The 25,129-nt window shown below is 51.2% G+C and overlaps 1 protein-coding gene across 2 annotated transcripts; it reads right to left on the bottom strand.

Annotated features, from left to right (window-relative positions):
• Arap3 (ArfGAP with RhoGAP domain, ankyrin repeat and PH domain 3) lies at positions 1-24,352 on the bottom strand. Of its 2 annotated transcripts, XM_023704033.1 has the most exons (33): positions 24,287-24,352; positions 22,172-22,712; positions 21,991-22,052; positions 21,781-21,892; positions 18,723-18,926; positions 18,527-18,596; positions 18,140-18,260; positions 17,884-18,068; positions 17,699-17,805; positions 17,262-17,461; positions 17,083-17,168; positions 16,578-16,760; positions 16,296-16,428; positions 15,572-15,682; positions 15,074-15,221; positions 14,884-14,986; positions 12,275-12,494; positions 11,051-11,114; positions 10,683-10,846; positions 7,924-8,136; positions 7,566-7,671; positions 6,439-6,586; positions 6,121-6,189; positions 4,864-4,938; positions 4,657-4,771; positions 2,815-2,943; positions 2,605-2,738; positions 2,299-2,381; positions 2,167-2,202; positions 1,961-2,024; positions 1,715-1,852; positions 1,449-1,487; positions 1-988 (listed from the first exon to the last, which is right to left on the bottom strand). In XM_023704033.1, exons 2-33 carry the CDS (start codon positions 22,693-22,695, stop codon positions 536-538), a joined length of 4,599 nt encoding a protein of 1,532 aa, XP_023559801.1. In that variant the 5' UTR covers positions 22,696-22,712; positions 24,287-24,352; the 3' UTR covers positions 1-535. The 2 variants fall into 2 exon arrangements, with proteins under 2 accessions (XP_023559801.1, XP_023559802.1); XM_023704034.1 differs by lacking the exon at positions 1,449-1,487.
• Between the last annotated feature and the right edge of the window lie 777 nt (positions 24,353-25,129).

The following is a 25,129-nucleotide window of genomic DNA, read 5'->3' as shown; positions in this document are numbered from 1 at the left end:
TTTTTGGCTCCCCTTCTCCCAGCTCCCAAGCCCAATCAATTTCCCCATCCCAGGGATTCACTGTATTCCTGGAATATAGGAAGTGGGATAGGGTAAACGTCTATATCCTCCAGGTCTCTGGCTTCCAAACCTGTTTTTTTTTTTTTTTTTTTTTTTAACGCAAGTAAAACCATACTTTTATCCCAAACCTCTCACAAAACCCTTACATTTCAAATATATAAATCAAGAGCTGCTCTTGTTGAAAGAAAACATCTAGGGCTTACAGCCATGAAACAGTTTGGTGTTCACTCCTATTTCAGTGACTTCTTGGTACAGATAAATGGGCTGAGGCCACCCAGAGGAACAATGACCTGCCCTGAGAGCTATGGCTTCCAGGGCCCTCTGATCAGTGCTTCTTCCGTAGCATCACAATGGAGTCTAGAGCCTTTCCAGCCAGAGCAGTGGAAGATCCCAGCAGTGTCTGCCATGGTGAGAGCCTGGGCCCACCTCTGGGTACCTACCCCCTGGGCTGCAGGTCCCAGGGTCATGTCAGAGGCTAGCTAGAAGGCAGACTAGAAGTACAAGGGGGCTGGGAGGGGAAGCCAGGTGTCTGTGTTGCAAGACCATTGGGGCTGGATGACTGGGAAGGGTTTCCTGGACATGTGGTGGTCTCTCCCTTCCTCAGGATGAGGCTGCTGAGTTCCTGGAGCAGCTGCTCCTCCAGAGACCCCTGTGCCTGGGGAATGCCTTTTGAAGGGGGCCCTGGAGGGGGCTCAGGTGGCCTCTCCTCCCAGCCCAGGGCACTGGAGAGAAGGGGTTGATCCAAGGACCTCTGGCTGGCGATAGGGCTCTCTGGCTTGGCTGTCCACTCTCGTGTGGTGGAGAAGCATGTGGAGGTCTCCTTGGTGAGCTCCGGGAAGTCCCCTACCTCCTCATACACCGGCTCCTCATACACGGGCTCCTCCAGCTCCTCTTGCTCATCCACAGACCCCTGGGATGACTTCATCGGCTGTACAGGAATAGGGTGGCAGGGGGAAGACACAGAGTTAGTTACTGGATTATTAATCACTAACATTTATTGATCTCTTCCTCTTAAGTCAGATGCTGCAAAACACTTGGCATGTACAATATCAAAATGTCTGTGCAGTGAATTGAACTGGGTTACAGAGGGGTTAAATTGCCCAAGATCAGACAGTGAGGGAATGATAATCACAGGGCTTAAGCTGGTGTGTCTGACTCCAAACTGCGTTCACATAACCACTTTCCATGTATTTCTCAGATTCTATGACCACTTTCCCCTTTCCTCACAGCATCCTACCGTCCCTCATCTTCCTCATTCTTTCTGACCCCTTCCTCCTCTGCTCTCTGCGCCTGCCTCAAAACAGACACAATGAGCACACCCAGGACTCAGGCAGCACAGAGGAGCACAGGACTGGCAGGCATGTGGTTGCAGCAGGCACAGTACTCACAAAGAACATGGACAGGGTCCTCCGGTTGTGGAGTCGGCGCTGGGCACATGTAGGATGGGGACGAGAGGAGGGAAAAACAGACACAGTGAGGCCTGGCTGCAGGAGGTGGGGGTGGAGACTGGGGCACAGAGAAGGTGGACAGCAAGGCTGTGGCGAGCAGAGGGGAGCACCAGGCTGGCAGGCACACAACTCCCTCCTGGAGTTTCACAAGGGTGAGGGCAGGGACCAGATGGGGGCTAAGGCAGGCTGGGCAGTGGGTGTCTCACCAGGGTCTGATTGGCAGAGAGGAGGGTAGCTCCACTGTCATCCCCACGGATGGGCAGCAAGGGCATAGTGCCAAACTTTTGACGGGCGAGGTCAGAGGAGGAATGGCGTCTTAAGACCACTGGCTGCTGGTCATCATGCTAGTGAGAGATTGAGGGGTTGGCACCAGTGGGCTCAGGAGGTAGTGAGGCGTATAACTGGGCCCCAGAGAGAGCTGAGACCCAAACCTCAGCCTTTTTCTTCCTCACCTGAGCTTTAAGGATGCTGGTAGTCCAGTCCCACATCTCCTCCTCATCAGTGCAAGCCAAGTAGCTGCAGGTGATCAGAATGGAATCAGTGCAGAGAAGGAGTCACAGCTATGGAGAGGAAGGAATGGAGGAAGGAGAGCAGAACAGAAGGCAGGGTCCTAGGGTCTGGGCTGGGCCAAGAAGGAGCCAGGCTGGGAGGTACTCACAGGTGCATCTTCTCCAGTATCAATGTGAAGCCCCACCTGGGATGCAAAGGAGAATCATGATGGGGTGACCATAAAGGCCAGAGGGATGATGGCAGGAAGACCCTAGAAGTGTGAGCTAGGAAGATAACTCACGGTGCCGGAGGCTTTAACTTCTTGCGAATTCCCAGGTAGACCTTGGCATTCTCCAGTGGCCACTCCCGTTCTGGTTTAGAGCTCTGAGAACACAAACAGAGACAGAGATGTTGAGGGGGGAGAAGGTCATGGTGGGTGAGGTCAAGAAGCTCTGGAAGCATCTCAGAACATGATCACAAGGCAGGGGCAAAGTCCAGGAAGCCAAGGGACAGTGAGAGCGTGTGTGGAGAAGCCAAAGCTCTGGTACCCTCTGGGTCCTGTTGCATGGCTTCTCGGCATTCCACTCCCCCAGCCCCAGGGCCTCACCCTCTTCTCTTTGAGCAGCAGCAGACAGCAGCCACGCAGCAGGAAGAACCTCTCCTGGAAGCGGTTTCCCAGCAAGCGGGGTGGCTCCTCGCGACACCGCAGCAGCCCCACCCGTGGGCTCTCACGCCGGACACCTGGGCACAGAAGGGCACTGCTGGGTGGAGGGCCCTAGAGGAGGCCTGGGGGAATGCCGGAGCGAGGACGGCTCACCTGTGAACAGGCAGCCCGCCTGGGCCAAGGAGACTTTCTTCAGGAGCAGGGAGGCTGAGCAGGGCTCTGGGAGCTGGCACCACTGCAAGGCCTGCTCTAGGACCTTTTCCTTGGGGTGCAGAGGCCTCTCTGAAAAGGCAAGGTGGGGACAGATGTCAATCAGAATATCCACGCAAGCCCGGAGTACCCAACTTATCTAAAGGTCAGGCATCCACGCATCTATTCAACTGTCCAGCCACAGACATTTCCTCTAGCACCAGCTCCATGCCAGCACTGTGCTGGCCCATGGGCACAGCAGTGAGCGTGACACATGTCACCTGCCTTCACAAAGCCACAGCCTGGTAGGGGAGCTGGCTACCAACAGGTAGGCAAGTAAACTAGTAACGGCTTTCAAAGAAACAACAGAGAGAGTTAACAGGAGAGCAACTGAGCTAGGCTACACAGTCAAGGCCTTTCAGAAGTTGCATTTGAAGATGAGATTCCATGATCGGCAGCATTAAGCAGAGAATGCCATGCTAATATTGTGCAATGTCCAACATGAGAAAATATAAAAATGTGAGCTTTGAGCCTTGGAGAATTAAACAGCCAGTGTGGCCGCAGCAGAGAGAACAAATAAGAGAATGGGTGATGTTAAGAGATGAGGTCTGAGAAATAAGCAGAGGCCAGACATTCAGGGTCTGTGTGCCATATAAAGACTTGGAATTTGAAGCTCAATGGGAAATCACTGGATGGTTTTAACCACAGGAATCGCATGGTCTGATTTACACTTGAGATGTTCATTCGGCAAGAAAACACTGCCCAGGGCTGGTGAGATGGCTCAGTGGTCTAAAGCACCTACTTAGGACAAGCTTAGCAAAGCACAGGGACCGCGGTTCAATCCCCCAGCACCACATGCCAGCCAGCCCCGCCCCCTGGTGGGCTGAGCTGGCCACACACACACACACACACACACACATAAAAAAAATAAAATTTTAAAAAAAGAAAACACTGCCCAGCTATCCATTTCTGAGGCCACATTTACATCTATATATTTTTGAGACAGGGTCTCACTTGGTAATTCAGGCTGGCCTTGAATTCACAATGTAGCCCAGGCTGGTCTCAAACTCATAGCATTCCTCCTGCCTCAGCTTCCCAAGTGCTGGGATTACAGGCGTGCACCATCAAGCCTACCTCTGAGACCACATATTTCATTGGTTAATTTTGGGAGGCTGAAAGAATAGGGTAACTTCAAGTACAGTGGGAGTAACAGAGATGGACAGAAGGTATAGATCTGAACAGAACTGAGAGGACTAGTTAGTGTACTGGTATGGAGCTGAAGATTTTTCCAAGATGGCTTCATGAAACTGGGTACACTGCAGGGTCACTTAATGTGTTGGAAATAAACAGAAAACACCCTAGATTTTATGTTAGGGAAAGCATCTAGGACTCAAGATTGACCTTACATATTTTAAATTTGAGATACCCATAAGAAACGAGGTGTCAGGTAGGCAGTTGGACACATGAGTCTGGAGTCAGAAGAGTGGTCTAGGCCAGAGATAAAATAATACGGGTGTCAGCTTGTTAGTGGCATTTAAAGCCATTAGATGCTGAGAGTAGAGTACATCCATGGTAGAGAAGAAGAGAGGGTCCAAGGGCCCTCTAATCCTAGCAGTCTGGGCAAGAAGTGAAGAGAAGCCTCCTTTGAGGTAGAAGGGAAATCAAGAGTGTGTGAGTTTCCTTCAAGTCAAGAGATGAGTAACAAGAAATGAGTGGGTAAACTGAGGAACGTCCCCTCCCACAGATGAGTGGTTGATAGAGTGTCCACTGGATTTGGAGCACATGCGCACACATGGTCTAACTCACCAAGCTCCCCATGCTCGAGAACCTCAAACATCACCCACAAATCTGTCCCTGCTGCTGTCCCTCGCATCTCCAACACCTGGTTAGTCAGCTCCTCAGCAGTCAGTGTTGGCGACACCTAAGATCCAGGCAAGGGCAGAAAACCCAGCTGGTCAAGCTCGACCCTGCCCCTGCCATCCCCTCCTCTCCTTCAGGCTCCTCCCAACTGACCTTCAAGGTGACACAGTTGTCTGGGAGCTGCTGCTCTATGTAAACCTCCATGATCAGGTCTCCGGCCTGGGACAGCTGAGGGAGGGATAAAGGAGGACAAAAGAGGAAGCAAAATCACTGAAGTTACAGGGTTCTCAAGTTGCCTCATACACAGCAACCCTCACAAAGGCCATTCAAAAGGGAAAACTCCAGGAGTGGAAGAACCGTATCTTCAGCAGCATGTGGTGCTATCCAAAGCAGTGGTTGGGAGGACAGGTTTGGAGCAAGATTGCCTGGCTTCCAACTCTGCCACTCACTACAGTGTCACCTTGGGTAAGTGACTCTTAGCCTCAGTTCTTTTTTTGGAAATAAAATGAGATTACCTACTCCATGGAGTTGCAGGATGCTAAAATCAGATTAGAGGTATCTGGAATATAAGAAGTCCTCAGCTGATGTTTGCTATTGTAGTTGCTATTCTCATCCAGTCTGACTTTACTCTTTTTTTTAGGTACTAAGAATTGGACTCAAGACCTTCACATTGAGTTACATTCTTAGCTGTTTTTTGTTTTTTTTTTTTTTGTTTTTGTTTTTTGCAGAATCGGGAATTGAACTCAGGCCCTTGTGCTTGCCAGGGAAGTGCTTATCCTACAGAGCCATCTCCCCAGCCCCTGTTTTCATTTTTTAACTTTAAGACAACTTAATGTCTCCCTAAGACTCTAAGTTGTCCAGGGAGAACTTGAACTTGCCATCCTAGAGCCTCTACCTCCCAGAGAGCTTGGATTATGACAGAATGTGTAAACTATGCCTGGCTTGACTTTACTATCTCTTCCTGGGATCTCTTACACTCAGAAATGAGGTGCTGCCACCACCATTTTTATAATGAAGACTGGTCAGGCATGGTGTACACTGTAATTCCAGTGGTCAGGAAGCTGAGGAAGGAGGATTGCTGTGAGTTCAAAGCCAGCCTGGGCTACAGAGTGAGTTCAAGGCCAGCCTATACTATATAGCAAAACCCTGTCTCCAAAAAAAAAAAAAAAACGAAAAATGGTATAATGAAGAATGTTTATGGTGGAATGAATGGAGCAAACCCTAACCAAGTCAACTGCCGAACACCTCCCTTCTTAGGTTTCTCCTGGTTCTCAAAGAGCTGAGGGTCTGTGTGAAGGACAGGCTGAAAAAGAAACCTCAGCTTCTCATCTTGCAGGGCAGCTTCCCACATCGAGGTCCCTTCCTCCCTCACTCACCCCCACTCAGGAGCCTAAGATCAGGTCAAATTACCTGCACATCCTTCCAGGTGGTGATAAGATTGACCTCCAAGTCAATCTGAGCTACTTGGTCAGAATCAATCTGTGAAAGAGCCAAAAAAGTTGACAAGAGGCTGCTAGAAAAGGAAGGAAGCACGGGAAACACCAAGGCCAAAGGGGACCTGGACACAAATGAGGGTTGGAACCAAGAGCTGATCGGGAGCATGAAGGGAGTGGCATTAGGAGAGAAAAGGGCCAGGGCTCTCCGAGTAGTTGCCAGGCTGGGCTGGAGCTTATAGGGACTCTGAGTAGGGCAGAGAGGTTATGGGGTCAGGGCTCAGGAAAGCCTTACATCAAAGACTGAGATGTAGCCGTCAATGAGCTCCTGCAGCACCCGCACCTCATGCTCCCCCCGCCCATCTGTCTGAAACACACTGGGCGCAAACAGCAGGGCCAGGTTCCGAGTGCACATCTGGTTCAGGGCCGCACACTTCTGCACCCTGTAAGGAGGTACCAGGTTCATGAGGAATACAGTCTGTGCTCACCCCTTCGCAAGTGCCTACACTCATTCTGCACGCTTCAAGCCCATCATACACAGCTAAGCACTTACAATGCAGTAGTAAGACACAAGTTTGAAGTCTTGGGGAGTAGGGTGGACCATTAAGACTGAGATAATTGTAAACATGGTAAATGCCTGAAATTTTTTTATGTAAAGGGCACATCCTGAATATTTTAGGCTCTCAGGCCACATGGAAAATATACAAATGAGTGTGGCTTTACAGTTTATGTGAAATACTTTATTTACAAAAACAGACAATGGGGCCGGGGAGATGGCTCAGTGGAATAAGCGCTTCCCTGACAAGGGCCTGAGTTCAATCCCTGGTTCCACAAAAAAAAAAAAGTACAAAAACAGACAATGGGTTGGGTTTGACAGTGACCTGCAGTTGGCCAACCTCTGTAATTTGGCCAGGGATTCATTCCAATTCACTCAAAGGTCTCTCCCACCAACAGACTGATACAAGTCTGCGTCTTGTTCATCTTTTTATCTGTTATAACTAGCCCTTACCTGACACAATAAAACAGAATAATACTGATTGTTAACAGTTTCTAAAGCCTTGCTATATGTCAGAGGCTGTACTAAGAACTTCACATGAGAGTTAAGAGTTATCTCTCTTAGCTCTCAACCTACAAAGTGGATATCACTCATTACATTTTCTTTTAGAAACAAGGAAGTTGAGGGTCAGAGAAAACAAGTAACTCTCAAAATCACACTGTTAGACTGATGGAGCCAAACTGAAGGCTAGGTTCGTCTGACCCCCAAATCCATTCTCAGAACCTTTATGTTATGACATCGTCTCTTAACAGCTGTTTCTGGGATGAATGAATGACAATACATGTCAATAAATGAATGACACTGCAGAGTTGGGTTGGGGTGGTGAAAGGTCCAGGAGGAACCTGCAGAGGCCAGGACATACTAACCGATAGAGATGCCCAATGAGGGTGGCCAGGGTGCGGCGGTTGACCCGAGGCAGGCAGCCAATGACTTCTTTGTATTTCTCCAGGCGTTGATTCTTCTGGGGTAGATCTGGTGATAGAATGGAGGTGGGTTGGAGAGGGTACAGGAAGGGAGCACAAGGGGCTGGAGTGCAGAAAGGGATTGCTCGAGAGAAAAACAGCGCAAGTATCTCAATCCTGTCCCCAGCCACCTGGCATATCTCTGAGTGGCAAATTTTACGGAGAGGCGCTGTCTAACCCCACAAAAAGACTGTGTGGATTCTGGTTGGGGAGGTGCAAATCCCCCCGGTTGGACTTTGGGTCATAGGGATGGTGGGAATACCAGCAGCCTCTCTCCAGCGAGGCAGCAACCGAGCAGAGGTCACAGGGTCATCCAGCTCTCGGAAGAAGCGCTTCAGTGTGTCAGTGACATCCTCCACAAAGTGCTCCCCTGGCCGAAGCTTCACCGATCGTGCATCCCGTCGGAACTCAGCCAGGAGTCTCAGGCTGCGGGCCCGAGCACCCCCTTTCCGATATACACCTTCCAGCCGGAGCCCTGAAAACAGCCAGCAGTCTTTTCACCGCTGTATAGAGATGGTCTGCTGCCCACCCAGCACACCATCTGTGGCCCTCATCCACGTTACGTGGCTATGGGAAGAGATGTCAGAGAAGAAGAATCCTGTGCCTCTATAGTCTTGATTCTCAGCTCCCTGTAAATCCTTCTCCCCAGAAGGTCCTTTTACGACTTTACTATCACGCACCACATACTCACCATGTTCCCCCCAGCTACCTTTATATTAACTGATTTTAATTTTTTCCCAGTACACTGAGGATTGAACCCAAGCCTTCACAAAGAGTTATATCCTCAGCACTTTCTAAATTTTGAGATAGGGTCTTGTTAAGCTGCTAGGTTGCTCCAGCTGGACTCAAACTTGCAATCCTCCTTCCAAATCAGTCTCCCAGAGTATATACCACCTCACCACATTTAGTTTTAAGTGGTACTCTGAAATCACATTATAGTTTGTTTGTTTGGTTTTTTTTGGGGGGGAGGTGGGTTGGCAGAACCAGGGATTGAACTCAGGCCCTTGGGCTTGCCAGGGAAGCGATTATTTCACTGAGCCATCTCCCCGGCCCTAATCACATTATAGTTGATCTGCATTATCCACCCATTCTGTATTTCAGCATCTACCTGCTCACTAAAACTTACTTGTAACACTAAAATCACTAAGTTGTCCCTTGCTATCTAAGGCAGATGTTTTAGCACCTCCATGAAATAGCAAAGCCTACTACATGATACAATGGTATATAAATAGCTGCTGTAATTGTTTATGAAAATAACAAGAAGGATTTTTTTTGGGAGGGGGGCCACTCAGATTGCCTTCAGGGCAGGTGACAAGAAAAGTTTGTATAGATGCAAGGTTTTCAAATACTATCTATCGCTTGTTGAATGACTACATGGATGCAGATCCCATGGATGCACCTGTGAAATGTACAGACTGAAGGGACACTGAGTTCATCCACCACCCACATGCTCCTAGCTAAGGTCTTGGATTATAAAAAGAGGTCTTTAGGGGCTGGGGAGATAGCTCAGTGGCTTAAATATCTTCCTGGCAAGTGCAAAGTCCTGAGTTCAATCCCCAATACCAAAAAAAAAAAAAAGGTGTTTTCACAATGAATTCAGTCATACTTTTGTGCTTTTTATTTCACTGTTTACACTAGCCCCCCAGTACACTGCTGAAACGCTGCCTGGTGTTCCAAAGTGTGAGGATGCTATGCTATGCTTGCACTACAGAAAACATCACGTGTGCTAGATAAGCTTCATTCGGGTACGAGTTGTCACTATTGGTGTTGAATTCAATGTTAGCACATCAATTATGTATATTTAATAAGGTGTTTTTATACTGAAAGATACATAAAACAGAGTTTTGTATTGATCGGCTGATGTAAATGCAGTAACCAGAAGTTCACAGGAACCTAAACCTGTATCTCCCTAGGGGCAATGATTCAGTATTCACTAATTAAGTGTTTGCCGTGGCTTTATAGAACTTAACTCCTGCACGTAATGACAGCTGATTATATTTGTTTTCTTATTACCTGTCTCTCCCACTTAGTCTGTGTGCTTTGGGGGCCTCCCTGCTCACTGCCGAGTCTCCAGTGCCTGGCACATGGCAGCAGCTCAACAAATACATGTCAAACGAACATGGCGGAGCGGGGCCATTGGAGGGGCGGCATGCCCAGCCGCACTGTGTCCTGGCCTGCCCTCTGGGCCTTGGAATGAATCCCCCTCTGAACACAGCAAGGCTGAGAAGAGAGTAGGAGGTAGTAAGCGAGTGCAGGAAGTCACTAAATGGGCCATGGCCTCAGTGTGGACGGTGTCATTAATCACTGGCTAGCAGAGCCCTTTACTGGATGGCTTTACTGTGTGTGAGTGTGTGTGCGTGTGTGTGTGTGTGTGTGTATGAGACTAAATACAGAGCTCCATACCCTCCTTAGTTTTCTGTGAATTTTTCTTCTCATGATTCCAGCCTCCTAAAAAGGATTCACCGGGGAGGTAAGATTTTCTTTGGACCTTACTTAGGGTAAAAAGAACAAAATAGAGGTCAAAAACTCACAAAAAATTCTGAGGACTATTTGCATAGCTGACTTTCTGTGCCTAGTGAATTGCTCACCCAGAATAATTCTGCTCAGACCTTCTGGAGTTTGCAGCCCCGGCAGTTTAGCTCTTGCCTCACTGCTGCCCCCTCCCTGTTGACCAGGGTTCTGCATCCTCAGTCGCATCCTCAGTCACTTAAAGAGCGCTGCTCCCGCCTTCCGCATAGCAGCTGCCTCTCACCGCCTACTATCTGCCTGGCCCTGCGCCAGTGGTTGATACACATCAGCTCACTGTTATGAATATCCTAGAAATTAAGGACTGTGAGTCTCATTTGACAGGTGAAGGAACTAAGACTCAGAAAAACTTTGCCAAAGAGTTAGATGACATGTTGGGGCCAGGCTGCAGTATCTGAAGGCAAAGGTCTCTCTGGTGACCCTCCCAGCTCTTATGGTACTCCTGTTCTCCCCTTCTTCCCCCCACTGGCTCAGTGTCAATCAGGGGCCACTCACCATGCTGCGTGACAAAACTGATGCAGGCATCCACGATGATAGGAATGTCGCTCCGGCTCATCTGCTGCTCCTGCAGCCCTGTGCCTCCCCCTCCAGCAGCTCCTTCAATGGCTGTGTTCCACGCTGAGAAGTCCAGCCGGCCCTCCCCCTGCAGATACAGGGTCCTGGGACCCAAGAGGCGGGAGTCAGAGCCAGCACAAGGATCTTTTGAGAGGCTCAAAAGCCACCAGCAGGGGGCAGCAACATACAACCCGGTGAAAGTGGGGGCAACTTGAGGAAGGTGGCAGCTCTCCCAACACAACAGATGGAGTCAGTGAGCTGGGCTCCAGAATGGGTGGTCCAGGGTCAAAGAGAGACACAACACTTACCTTCCAGTGTCCACCAGGACCAAATGCTCCTTTCTGTCTGGAGTGCCAGCAGCAGAGACCACACCTGGGAGGAGAATCATTGAAAATTATCACTGTTGTCATCTTCAGCATAGTGAAGGCCCACTCCCACCCACCCTTTAAGCACTTATTAAGTGCTTAAGGTGTGCAGGGGTAAGGCTAAGAGCCTTACAAACAATCCTCCATGAACTCCTGCGCGTTAAACCAGCCATGGTGACACATGCCTGTAATTTCAGCCCTTGGGAGGCTGAGGCAGAAGGATAGCCCCAAGTTCTCAGGTTTCAAGGCCAGCCTGGGCTACATAATTTCAAGACCAGTCTCAACTACATAGGGAGACTCTGTCTCATAATAAATAAACAAATAAATCCTGTAAGTACTATTATCTTCATGAAACAGGTGATACTGGTGCTATTACAGGTCTGACAGTTTATGTGACTTGCCCCATAATGCTTACTATAAAAGAACAAAGCAGAGTTGGAATAGAAGTGTCTTGTCTCCAAAGTCCTAAAACATTATTCTGTCTTTAATATTTTATTTATTTGGTACAAGGTCTGTACCCAGTCTAGACTCATAATGATCCTCCTGTCTCAGCCTCTCCAGTGCTGGGATTACAGGTGTGCATCACCTTGCCCAGTTCCCAGGGCTAGCACAGCACATCCGGGATTCTGGAGCTGGCACAGCATACAGTACCAGGGATTGAACCCAGGTCATTGTGCTTGCCAGGTAGGCACTCAGACCACAGAGCTGTCTCCCCAACCTCTCTCTCTTTTAGCAGGAAGGACAGCAGTGAGGATACCCAGTTCCTTCTCCCAGTTCCCCACCAGTAAGTCACTCCAAATAGTAACCACAACATTTATATAACCTTTATTGAGTACTTATAAGATGCTCCTTGCAAGGCAACACTTCCTAGGATCCTCTTAAGAACATCTCATTACTGTGCCCATTCTAAAGATGAAGAAACTAAGGCACAGAGAAGTTAAGTAACTCATCCAAGGATACACAAGTAGGAAGTGATGGAGGTAACTGCACTGAATGTGTGCAGTTCAACTTCAGAGTCTGTGCCTAAAGCCACTACATTCTATAGAAACAGAATAAAGAGCAATCAATTCCCATAGCAATCAATTCCCATGGCAATTCTCATATAAAAAATGCCCACTCCCACCTATCCTTTGGCCAACCTTCCACCTTGTCCCCATCCCTGCTCACTGATCTCCTGGAGCCGCCGTAAATGCACCATGTCCTCAGAGGCTGGTGGGCCAGGGCCTGGCGCTGGACACAGGAACAAGTGGTCTCCACGAAGCAGGCCAAACGCTGACAGCCAGTCACCAGGGGCCAAGGTTGTGTGGGAAGGGGAACGTAGCCACAGGCGGCCCAGCCGCTGCAGCCCAGGCCCCAGCAGCTGGTGACAGCTCAGCGGGGAGAACCACTGTGGAGACAGGGGGAGGACAGAGAGAGAGGAGGATGGGGCGAGAGTCAGGGCAAGAGAGGAAAATGAGTGAACAGGTGGGGAAAAGCCAACAAAGACATAAGAAAGCAAAAGATGACGGTAACATGACGGGGAGAGAACAAAGGGGAGCCGTGGAATGGACAGAGAAAGACAGGAAAGAAATTTGGTTCAATTCACTCCAGCCAACATGGAAAAGTCCCCTGTGTGGTATCCCTGGTCCCTTAACTGAGGTACAAGGTTATGAAAGGATGGGTGACCAAAATGCCCTAACTGAAAAGTGATGATGCCAAGGAAAACCCCACCTCCCTTGGGGACTGGCTCGCCATGTTTGCAAGCATTGTTCAAGGCTCCCTCAAAGGCAGTGCTTTTCAGACTATCTGTGATAAAGGACCAGGGCCTTTTTCTTTTCTTCCTTTTTTTTTTCTTTCAAATTCCAAGCTGTCACTAACCAATACTTTTGTTAAGAACAATAAAAATTAATTGGGGCTGCTGAGATGGCTCAGTGGTCTAAAGCACCTACTTAGAACAAGCTTAGCAAAGCACAAAGCACAGGGACCGCGGTTCAATCCCCCAGCACCACATGCCAGCCAGCCCTGCTGCCCCCAGGTAGGCTGAGCTGGCCACACACACACATAAATAAAATAAATTAATTAAAAAAAATTAATTGCCACTGCCAAAGCAACCATAGAGCAGTATCCATGGCCCTACACTATCCCATAGCCCTGGGCCTCAACAAGGGCCACAAGGTGACTAAGAATGTGAGCAAACTGAGGCACAGCCGCCATTGCAGACGCCTCACCAAGCACACCAAGTTCGTGCGGGACATGATCCTGGAGGTGTGTGGTTTCGGCCCCTACGAGCGGTGCATCGTGGAGCTGCTTAAGGTCTCCAAGAACAACCACGCCTTCAAGTTCATCAAGAAAAGGGTGGGGATGCACATCCGTGCCAAGAGGAAGGGTGAGGAGCTGAGCAACGTGCTGGCCACCATGAGGAAGGCAGCTGCCAAGGACTGAGCCCCTCTGGAATAAAGCTTTGCAAAAAATAAAAATAAATAAATAAATAGCCAAAAAATTGAGATGAAAAGAACAAAGTCATATAAGCCTTTAACTTGTATAATTAGATTCAACACATGAAATTACTCTGCCAAATTGTGAGAAAATATCTGAGATGCTTGCTCTCAAATTCTTGCTTTTCCTGTCATGGACCATGACAAATAGTCCCCGGACTGGCATAGTGTGACAGTCTTCACATTACACTTTGGACAGCACAGCTTTAAAGGATGAGGGAGACTTCTAGAAAGTATAAGCCAGGTAGTGGGAGACTTAGACCTGGCTAAGGAGGCCACAACAAAGGGGAACAGAGACTGTTAGTGTGAGGAGTCCCAGGAGGATGGCAGGGTGGGCTGGGAGCCAGATGAGCTGGACATTTCCTGCAGAAGAGAGTCAGCTGCTCCCGAGGTGGCCAGGGAGACCGGAAGATGAACCTTAGGCTTCAGACGCAAGTTACTGGTGAGCTGTGGCACAGCAGCTCAGAGAATGCGGGCAGAGGAAGGTAGATGAAGGGGTTAAGGCACGATGACAGGCTGCACGCAACTTTCTGAGAAGCTGTCAGGCAGGGAAGGAAGGCACCAGGGTGAAAAGTTGAAGGCAGAGCCGAATTTAAGGCAAAGCTGTTTTAGGATGGGAGCGATTGTCGTCATCACCACCACCGATATTATTTCAACGCCCACACACGGAGGACTTGCTGTGTGAGGGCCTCACGTCACTTAATCCTTATCCGTAGGGGCTGAGTCTTTTACACCCACTCTGCAGACGTGAAAAACTCCCACAGCTGAGACTTGTAGGACTCAAATCACAGGATGTCTGACTCTGGAGGCTGAGCCTTTAATTCTGAGAATTGAGTCCAGGATAAAGAGATCGGCTTGTCTAGGAAGACAAAAGCTGGGGCATAGAAAAGTAGCTTTGGGTTGGGACGTGCTGCAGAACTGAGGGCAGGGTAAGGTAACAGGTGTCAGGGGCAGCTTCTCTCTGGGAAGAGGCTGGGGCACAGAGCAAAATGGGCATGCACTTGGAGACGAGGCTTGGCTTTTAGCTCTGTGTTCTACTACTCCTCGCTGTATGACTTCGACTAAATGAGGGCATAAACTCTAACACTTAGTTCCCTTATGTGTAAAATATTAACAATCCTTACCTCTAAGGGTTGCTGTGGGAATTAAATGAGATATTAAATGGGCAGCGTTTAACACAGGGCCTGGCACAGAATAAATGCTCGGTGAATTCTAGCTGCTTATTAGGGGAGAGGTGAAAGTGGCTAGAGCAGGGGGACAGGTGATCCGAGGGCTGTTGGGTAGGAGTCTCAGCTACCTCACCTTGGCCACAGCACTGATCCAGGCCTCCAAGCTATCAGCTCCCTCTGTGCAAAAATGTTGTATCCTCCCTCCAGAGAGGATGAGCTCAAAGGAAAAGGGGAACCTGCAAGGGAGGCAACAGCAGGGAGGAGCATGAAGGTCCACCAGGCGGGTCAGGCTGAGAACTGGGAAGAGCACGAAAGGCTGTTACCTGTCAAGGTCACTTGGGTCGATGGGTGGGGGGCTCACACCCAGACATACAACATCCTGGGGCTGGATGAGGCTGAGGGGTTCAGGGCTGCTTTCTGAGGCAAACATTTCCAGAGCTGCTCCCAAAATGCACCACAGCCGGGGAGGAGCTAAGTGGAAGAGAGTTGGTGGAGGGGGCAGCAAAGCTCTGCCTGCTCTGTCCACCTATCAGATATCTATTCTGTGCCATTGATCTCTGTGAGAGGGGTGTTATAGTCAGTCTTTTTTTGCAAAAAGGGAAGCAGATGTTCAGTTTGAGAAGCTCAGGAACAGACCTGGGATCTGACCCAAATGGCCTGACTATAGAGGAGAAGCTTGTAACTGTCACTCAATGCTGCCAGCTGGCAGGGTTGCTCGCCCACCCCAGCACCCCAGAACACTTCGGCACAGGGCTCTACTTTCCCACCCCAGCCTGGTCATCCCAATCTCCCTCTTTCTCCCATCCCATGCAATTGCTCACCATCCCGGCCTCTCCGAGGTGGAGGGGGTCCAGATTTGTTGCTGATGGGACTGCAGTACAGGAAGCCGCTGTAGGAGGCAGGCACCACCACCTCATTGTATACACCAGGCTCTGCAGCGGGAAAGGTGACTGGGTGAGGCCAGTGCAGGGGGACAGCCCTATCTCTCTGGGGAAGGAATCCAATGAAGGGAGACCTGTCTCCAACTCCACGGGCAGCATGGCCTAGTAAAACCTGGTGAGACTAGCACCCAGCCTGGAAGAGGGTGGCAGGGGTGAAGAGACAGGAAACCTCTAGCCTGGTACTGTCCCTCCCCACCGGCCACATGCAAGACAATCAATTCTGGGTGGAGACCTCAGGGCACGGGGGCATCCAGTGTTGGACCAAGACCTGACCAACGGAGACCAGAGTCATTAAGGTGACCATTCCTCTGAGCAATCAGATTATCCTGAGGTAGATGAGACCCAATCTATGGGTTGACTGTGTCAGGAAGGAAACAGAACCAGCACCTGGCAAATCCTGACTCATCCTGATCACCTGGGACCTCATAGTCATTTTGTGCCCTCCGGAAATGGGCCCTGGGGGATGTGAGGGGTTGGGAAACAAGGTGAACTACTGGGACTAGTGGGCAATGGGCTAACTTTCAGGGGCTGCCTGAGAAAACCAAAGCAAGGATTAGAGCAGAGAAGACTAGGGGGAGAAAGAGGGGAGGCACTGGGGAATAACCTGGGGGTAGGCCAGGCAAGCTACCATCGAGGGCTGAGGGGGACCAGGGCTCCTCGCCCTCAGAGGTCTCAACATGGAGGAGCTGGGTCATGTTCTTCAGCAGGTTGGGTCCTGCCACAGCTGCACACAGTGCCTGCAGGGAGGGAAGCGCCTCTGTCAGCCCCAAGCCCAACTGGAGAGCCCTGGACCAGTCCTCTGATTACCAAACCCTGGCCCCATTACCCAACCCAATTCAGAGAGTGCTTGTCCCTCCCTCCATCACCCCCAAACTGTCTCTCCTACCTGAAGAAGCTGGTTATGATCTGGATACTGAGAGTGGGGCTTCCGGAAGAGACCCAGCCGGTACTTGCGGGAGATGAATTCTCCCCGAGAGCCAGGGGTGGAATCAGGATGCAGCCCCTCACCTGAGGGTAGGGCCCCTGCCCAGAAGTGGTTGGCACGGTCATTTCCCAGGACAATAAACAACTGTAGGATGATAAGGGGAAAAGACAAGTGGCCAGAGCTCTAAGGGCTCCAGACATCCCAATGCCAAGCCTTCCCCCAGCTGGATCTTTTTTTTTTTTCCTTTTCAATATTTGCTACTGAACTCAGGACCTTCACACTGAGTTATTTCCCAGACTTTTAAAAAAAGTTCTTAATTGTGAAACAGATTCTTGTTAAATTACTAAATTGCTCAGGCTGGGCTTGAGTCATGATCCTCCTGCCTCAGCCTCCGTGAGTGCTGTGATTACAAGTGTGCACCACCCTGCCCTGCTAGCCTTCGCTTGCTTTCCCTCTACTTCCTCACCTGCACGATTTCATTACTCCAGACACTTGTGTCCAGCTTCAGGCTCTGCACCTTGGAGATCCCAGAACCCAGGGCCCGGTGCTGACCTGTTAGGGACTCAGGGACATGTAGCACTCATAATCAAAACCTTCCCAGGTCTCCTTCCCCTCCCCATTCAGGCTTGAGACTCCTGCTCTCACCTGCACACTGCTTGCAGATGACCACCCCCAGGTTGACAGCAGCCCAATCTGGGCGGGAGGCCCCACAGTCTGCACAGTGCCGGTTTGCCCGATTTGACCAGATCTTCTCAGCCACCTCGTAGTCAGACAGGGTCTCGGTTACTGCTTCCTGCAGAGCGGCCGCCCAGCTCTGCCGAGCCCCCCCAGACTCTGCTGTGAAGCTGAGGGGTGGACAGCCAGTCCGTGGGCATGGACCTCCCCTGATGTCCCATCCCAGCGACCATGCCTGCAGGAGCTGCCAAAGGCCACACCTGGGCCAGCCCAGAACCTCTTGACCTCCTGACCCTGCCCACTGGTCTTCCCTCAGTGCACATCCACTGATGACCTGCTGAGGTGGCCTCCAGGCATCTGCACCTGGTGCCTCTTACCCCCTTGCCTCCCATCAGTCCAGGCCCCACCTGAAGCAACGATGGGGTGTGAGCAGGTCAAAGCTTCGGCTTTTAGTCTCCCGGACACTGCAGCCTTGCAGTTCGATGAAGCAGATCCCAATGCCCAGGGAGAAGGCCTGGGGGAGTCAGGGTATGCACTGTGAGGTGCCAGAGCGGGCCAGGCTAGGCTCCTCAGCCCTCCATGCTCTCCTCACCTGCTCGCTCTTATACAGGGCCAGCTCTCCCGGGCTCAAGGCAGCAAAGACCTTGGCCTTGTGTCCACGCAGCTCCAGCGTGCCAGTACGGAGCGGTCGGGGTGGATGGGGTGGCCGGGGATGGCCCAGGAGGCGCTGCTCCTTCAGGCAGGACTGCAGTGTAGAGCACCACATGTCCCGCTGAGCTGGTGGGGGACAGCAAGCAGGTCAGTGAGCCACGTCTCACGTGGTATTTGGCCCACCTGCCCTGACTCACCCTCACTCTCTGTGCGGAACACGAACACCCTTTGGACCGTGATGACCTGAAACTTATTGTCTTTGCTGCTGCGGGTCATCTCAATGGCAGTCAGGGGAATCACGCCCTTGGGGAAGGGGTCCTGGAGAAAAAGAAAACATAAGCCCCTGGAGAAATAAGAAAGATGAACCATGTACGTTGTGTTCTTGGTCCACCATCATTTCTCATGAGATCTGTACTCAATCCACCAGCAATGGTTACAGGTGCTAAGCCAGTAACCCTGAATACTGACAACAGGCAGGTGGTGGCCATCCCTCCACCATGGGCTTCCCTACTTCCAATCCCGAACTTTTCTCAGCCCTCCATCTTCTGCTTTCTGGTCTCCCCATAGCATCTCCAGCCCCCTACCTTGTCATTGCCAAAGTACATCAGACTCCTCCCATTGAACTGCACAAAGCGCCTCTGGAAGACATAGTTTCTGAAGAAGGAAAGAGCCAAGATCATTTAGTGTTTGGGGTTGTGTGGGGTGGAGAGACTGCAAGGCCGGGACCTGCCACTCCCCATCTCTCACCCTCCCTCTTCTCCCTTCCATTCCCAGCCTCACCCCTGGGGCGAGAGTTTGTCTAGCCAGCCACTGAGCAGGGGCACAGGGCGGTCTGCTGTGGAGGAGAAGCTGGCATAGGGTGAAATGAGGTCATCACTGGCTTCCTCTGTGTCCAGGGTGGGTAGTGAGGGGATGGAGTCTCCAGGCATCTCAAGGCTGGCATAGCCAGCATCTTCTCGTGCTTCCAGCTCCTGCCTGCTGAGCCTTGTGGGGGCCAGGACAGGGAGAGACACAGATTAGACCCAGGGTCCTGGATGCCATCTTTCTAATTTCTGTCCCACTCATAGAACCCACTAGCCTGGCAGGTACCACATCTGCTTCTCAAACACGGAATAAAAAGGTTGAGAACCCACAAGATGAGCATGGAGCTTCTTCCCAGAGCACACTTGGAGTCTGTTGGCTTGAATTTGAATTTTAATGGCAAAATTTTTGTTTCCCTTTTCTGATCTTGGCATTACTTGGGTGGAAAAACTGAGCGAGACTTAGTAGACAGCTTCCTGTTGTGGCTGCTCATAGCTAATGAACCTGTCTTATTCTTTCTTTCTCCAAGAAATTCTTGACCTTCTCTCCTTGGGCCAAGCTTCCATCAGCTCTCACTGGAGGACACAAACTGCCTAAGTGGTCACCTGCTTGTGTTCTTGCCTTCCCTCCTACCATTCACTGTCCCATAGTCACTAATTCTCTTGCGAATAAGATCATTTAACTCCCATGCATGCAGCCCTTCAATAATTCCCCATATGCATTTAGGCTAAACCCACACTCTTCATCATGGGCTGCAAGAACTTCACAGTGAGACTCCCTGAACTCCTGTTGTATCATCCTTACCCTTGCTTACTGCAGCCCAGCCACATTTTCCTTCCCCCTTCCATCTGCCCATTCTGTTCCTTCTGCCTACAACACTTCCTTCCCTGTTTCCCTGGGGTCCTTTTTTCTCATCAATTAGGTCATCTTCTTAGATAGGATTTCCTGAACCTCCCTGAATAGATTCATCTGTTATCTCAATGGTTCTCAACCTAAACAGCACGGCAACATTTAAACTTTTAAAAGCAGCAGCACGTGGGTTTCCTAACAGACACTTAAATTTGAATCTCTGGGAGTGGGGCCCAGGCCCATGTAGTTTTAAAAGTTCCCCAGGCTGTGCAATAGCTAAGGTTGAGAACCACACCTCTACCTGATTTGTTTTGAACTTGCTGAGAAGTCGAAGCAATTAGACAAGAGCCCCCACAGCTTCCCAGCGCCACGTCTACCCAGTCTCACATACATACCGTGCCTTCCTCCTGTGATGGAGATAAATACCTCTACCTAAAGCCAGACCCTCCCCTGTGCTCTTACTCCTCCTCCTTTCCCCTACGAAGACATCACTCCAAAATTTCTCTCTCTCCCTATGTCGTTCATTGTCCCCCTCCACCAGATCATCCTCATTCACTTATAAACATATAGACATATAGACATTGTGTCCTATATAAAAAATCTAGTTGGCTCCATTTCCTCTATCAACAAATTATTCCAACTCGCTGCAGAAAAACTCAATGTTCTCTATGCATTTCTAACTCCCCTCCTTCCATTCTCATGGAAACTGACTCTGATTAGGGTAGCTTTCACCCTCGCCACCCTGCCTTTGTCAAGGTCCCCAGTTCCAGAAGCCATCTGTCACCCTCTCCTCCTCAGCAGCAGCCCTAAGAACAGCGTGTGGCCCTCTGGTCTCTCCTTCCACTCTTCGCACTTTCTGCCTTTGGCTCTTACAATGTCACACTCTCCTGGTTTTCAGTTTCCTTCATTAGCCTCTTCTTTCTTCTCTGTCTCTTGTACTGACTCCCCTCTTCTCCCTAGTCTCCCCATATGAGAAGTCACCAAGGCTCTGACCTTGGTGGCCTTGGATCATATCTCAGCCCGTACTTATTGGATGCACCCGTGCAGATGCTCTAGCTCCAGCTGTTCCTCCAACTCTCAACTGGCATAAACAACGGTCACTGATCAGCTCTTTCAGAATGTATAATGCACACCTCAAAAGCAACATGTTCAAAAGAACCCCTGGGGCTGGGGAGATAGCTCAGTAGAATAAGTGCTTGCCTGACAAGCTCAAGGTCCTGAGTTCAACCCCCAGTACTGCAAAAAAAAAAAAAAAAAAAAAACCCTGGTTTAGCCCCCACTCCTGCCCGCTTTATACATAGTCTTCCTCATTTCAGACCATGACAACTCTATGAACTTTCAGTTGTTTCAAACAGTGCTTGCTGCCCAACAGAAATCGATGTAACCCAATTTGTAACTTTAAACTTTCTAGTAGTGACATTAATTAAACAAGTGTAATTAATCTTAATAGGAAAATTTATTTAACTCAATATATCTAAAAGATCAACATTTTTGCATATGACCAAGACAAAAGTTACCAAGATCACTTATATCTGTATCTATTATAGTCACTCAGGTTTTTTGACACTAAGTCTTCCGCATCAGGTAGGTGATTTTCACACCCAGCACACCTCAGTACAGAATGCCACATTTCACATGCTCAGAAGTCACCTGTGGTTAGTGGTTGCCCCATAGGATAGCATAGGCTCAAACTAAACTTCTCAAAGGCTTTCTCAAACACTGCTTTGGTCTCACACCCCAGGTTAACTAGACACTTTACCCTTAAAACAGCCACTTGTCACCATCTCCACTTCCATCACCACACTCTGAGATCTCTCACCTAGATTACAACAGATCCTCCTCACTGGTCTCTCTGGTCCTTTTGACACCTTTCCCAACACAGCAACCAGAGGGGGTCTTTTAAGTGAGAGACCCTCTGAGGGCTCCCCACTCAGAGTAACAGTGCAAGTACCTAGTATTTACTTGGTGTCTACTTGTTTTGTATCCTGCCTGCCCCACTGGTCACACCCCACCAGGAGAGGCACTGGTCTGACTGGGTCTATTATAGTCACCCTGTACCTTCAGAGCTTGGCTGGCACACAGTGGACACCCAATGCCCATTCAGTGATTTGTACACTTGGTTCCTGCCAGCCCAACTGCTCCTCCAGCTTCCCTTTGTGCTCCCATCACAGCCCTAATGAACACTCACCTGAGTTCAGCCCTGTCCTGACAGACACCTCTGCCCTCTCTTCTATCAGGGGTGCCAGGGCCCCCCACTGGCTGGACGCCATAGTACAGGCAACCGGGATCCATGATGTGCACTGGCAGGGGCAGAAGGTGGGGAGTGGGGGGAAGAGAAGATCAGGTCTGAAGTCAAGGCCAGCACTAGCCCTCTCTGAGCCCAGGATGACCCACATACCTGTGCCTGTTGTGGGCCTGAGGGTAGGGGTGGGAGCAGCTGTCTGGGAGCAGTCTGGATCCCTGAGGAGAAGGTGTATTGGTTACTAAGGGAGAAAGAAGGAAGAACTCCCCTATGCCCTGCTGCCACATCCCCCTCTTCTTCCCCAGCATCAGCTCCCTAGGGAGCCAACCCTACTCACTTGTCTTGAGCTGCCTGTGCCCCGCCTCTTAAATCCAGACCAAAGTAGATGGCATTGGGCATCATCTCCATGGTATTTGAGGGTGACAGTTGCTCAGATGAGGATGTAGGAAGAGGAGGTGACCTGGTGCTGGACTTTGAGTTTCTGGACACTTCTGGTGTCCAGAAGGTTGGGCTCAGCCCCGGCCTCTGGGGGGTAGTAAGGCCACTGTGCCCACTAAACACTGTCCTGGGCTTGGGTATGGGCTTGGAGGGCTGGGGTTGGGGGTCTGGGTCAGGGTATGGTTCCATGGTACTATCTGACTTGAGATCCAGGGAGTCCTCCACAGTGCCCGCCTGCAGCAGGCGCAGAATGCGTTTCCGGTGCCCTGTGGCGCTGATGCCCAACTGCCTCAACTCCTCGTGGCCCAGGCCTTGGGCTGCACCTGCTGTAGCCAGGCCATGCTGCCGGAACGTGTCTGCATACTGCTCCAGATGTACCTTGGCCAGCCACACAGTAATGTCCAGGTCCTGAGGGGCAGCCATGGGGGCTCAGGCCATTGCTGGGGGGAGGGGCAGGGGGAAGGGAGGGCTCAGGCTGAGATTCCCCCTCCCTGCCACAAAGTCTGAGGCCTTGACAGAGTGTAACAGCCTCTAGTGTTCCTCCAAAGAATATGCCCAAAGGCCTGCAATCTAGAGTATTAGAAAGAACATTCTTACAAGACAAAATCTCTTTGCATGCAGCTGAGGAAACTGAAGCCCAGGGAGGAGAATGGGCTTGTCCAAGGCTCAGAATAAGTGCCGTTAGTGTTGGCCCCCAAGTGCCTGCCCTCCCTGGGTCTGGGTCTGGGTCTGGTCAAAGCTCTGCCCTTGCCTCCTGCACACTCAACTGAGTAAGCTTGGGACAAGATGCTAGAATCCTGCTGGGCAAAGAAGGGTGAGAAGGAGGGGGGTGTAGGGCTATTGAAGGGGTGGCAAGATCTAGTTGTGGCATAAGGTGGGGAGCAGAGGGGGCTATGTAGAGGGAAGGAGGTACAGACACCCCTCCCATTCGTTTCCAGAGCTGAGGTTCAGGCTGGACATCCCAATCCTGGTTGTCCCTCCTCCCCTTCCACCTATTGTCTCTCTCAGACTTCCTTCCTGTCCCTTTAGCCTGGCCACCCCCACATCCTGCCTGCTTTGGCCAAGCTGCCCAGAGGGCCCTAAGCAATCCCAGTGTGTGGGGTCTGGGCCTGAACAGGCACCACTTAGGGAACAGGGGTGGGTGGAGAACTGGGCTGGAGAGATGAGGGATCAGAGGCCAGGCCAGACTAGGGGTTTTCTCCATTCTCCACCCACCCTGCTATGTTTGCAAGGGTGTGCACAGCCCCCACACACCCAGCCTGCCCCTGCCTTCCTTTCTGAGCCCTTTTCCCTGCCCATGCCCTTAGGCACAGGTCTCTAAGGCTCTGTACAGTTGGGCCAGCCTGGTCTATTCCCTTGAACCATCTCTGCATCTCCTGAGTTTTATCTCTGCTCTGTCCCTGTCCCTGTCCCTAATCCCACTCTATCTTCATCTCTACCTCTAAATCCGTTTCTATGTCTCTCCTTGTCCCACCTTATTTTGCTCTCCGTCGTTGCCTCAATGTTCAACTGTAACTAGGCCTTAAGTGCTGTCTGTGTCACTGACCACCTCTGACCCTGGGTTTGTGGCTTTGTCTCTGCCTGCACACGCTCTCCCCGATTATCCCAACATCATGGTTTCTCCCTGTCTCCCTCCTTCTTTTTCTCCTTCTCTTCCTCTTTCCCTCTCTTCCTTTCTCCTTCTCTCTGGCTGGGCCTACCCCCAAGCCAGGGTCCGGGTGCTGAGCTTCGGAGGGGTCAGGGCTCAGTTTCCCTGCCTGCGATCCCAGCCTGGAGGTGCTGGCTGGGCTGGAAGGGGGGTGTGGCGGGGCGGGCGGACCAGCTCTGCTGCGGCGAGGGAGGGGGCAGGGAGGGAGGGGGCAAAGACAAGAGGGAAGGGCAGGTCGAGGCGAGGAAAGGGACTGCAGCAGGGGGAGGCCGCCCACGCGGAAGGGCGCTGGGCGCCCACAGAGGCCCTGGAGGGGTGATGGGGTGGAGTCTGGGCGGCAAGGGTCCGAGGGCGCGGGGTCCTCACCTAGCTACGCGGCCGCGGTGCTCCCGGTGCCGGCCGCGCGGTCAGACTCCAGTCCTTCGCGCCGGCCCCGCCCCCGCGCCCTCCCCGGACGGCCGGACCCCGCCCCGCCCGGCCGTTCCCTCCACCGCCCCGGCCACTCCTTGTGCAAGCGCTGGCCTCCAGGTGGTGAGGGCGCCTTACCCAACCGCAGCACTTATCTCAGGGGCCGCCAGGCTCTGCCCTCCCGTCGAGCTAGAAAACTACCAGAACACAGTCAGGAGCTGAGACAGCTTTAGGGAGAGTGACAAAAAGGCAGGGACCAGAGCAGAGATGGGGACAAAGGCCTCCACAGCCCCTCCAGTCCTGCCACTGGGGAGAGGAAGGGGTCGGATCCTGTCTCCTTATCTGTAAAATGGGGCAGGATGGCTGGGCCCTGGCATCCAGTTAGATGGGGGTAGAAGTTGGATGTTCAGAAGTCATAGATAGGCACAGCCTTCCCCGCTGAGGATCCTGTCCTCTCTCTGCACCCAAGATCCAGATCCGAGCCCTGGTAAATAGGCCAGAGGCGCCTTAGGCGTTGCCTTTTGGGAATAAGGCAAGCAGGGAGCCCAACACCTTCAGGCAAGGTGCTGGCGTGGGGGGTGGGGGATGGCGCTGGGGAGAGAAGCTCCCTCCCCTCCCCATTTTCCTTTTACTGGAGTCTGACCCCTAGGGCCCAGCACTTCCCCCTCAGAGCAGGGCCCGTGTTTAGCTGGGGGGTGCTGGTTGCTGGCCGGCTGTGTTTTCCTGTTTGTATGAGAGGAAGTTGACTGTGAGTCAGCAGCCAAAGGAACTGTTAGTAGCTAGGGGAAGACCCCTGCCTCG

The sequence above is a fragment of the Octodon degus genome, unplaced genomic scaffold (genome assembly GCF_000260255.1).
Source record: "Octodon degus isolate 3935 unplaced genomic scaffold, OctDeg1.0 scaffold00185, whole genome shotgun sequence".
Classification (NCBI taxonomy): Eukaryota; Metazoa; Chordata; class Mammalia; order Rodentia; family Octodontidae; genus Octodon; species Octodon degus.
The sequence above is the reverse complement of the archived record's forward strand: the minus strand, read 5'-3'. Positions and strand labels throughout refer to the sequence as shown.

Coding starts and splice junctions, on each gene's coding strand:
- Arap3 (XM_023704033.1), bottom strand. CDS start 22,695: ATGGCTGCCCCTCAGGACCTGGACATTACTGTGTGGCTGGCCAAGGTA. Junction 17,806..17,883: donor CCCTGTATAAGAGCGAGCAG/GTGAGGAGAGCA, acceptor TGACTCCCCCAG/GCCTTCTCCCTGGGCATTGG. Junction 2,739..2,814: donor GGCGGGCTGCCTGTTCACAG/GTGAGCCGTCCT, acceptor TTCTGTGCCCAG/GTGTCCGGCGTGAGAGCCCA.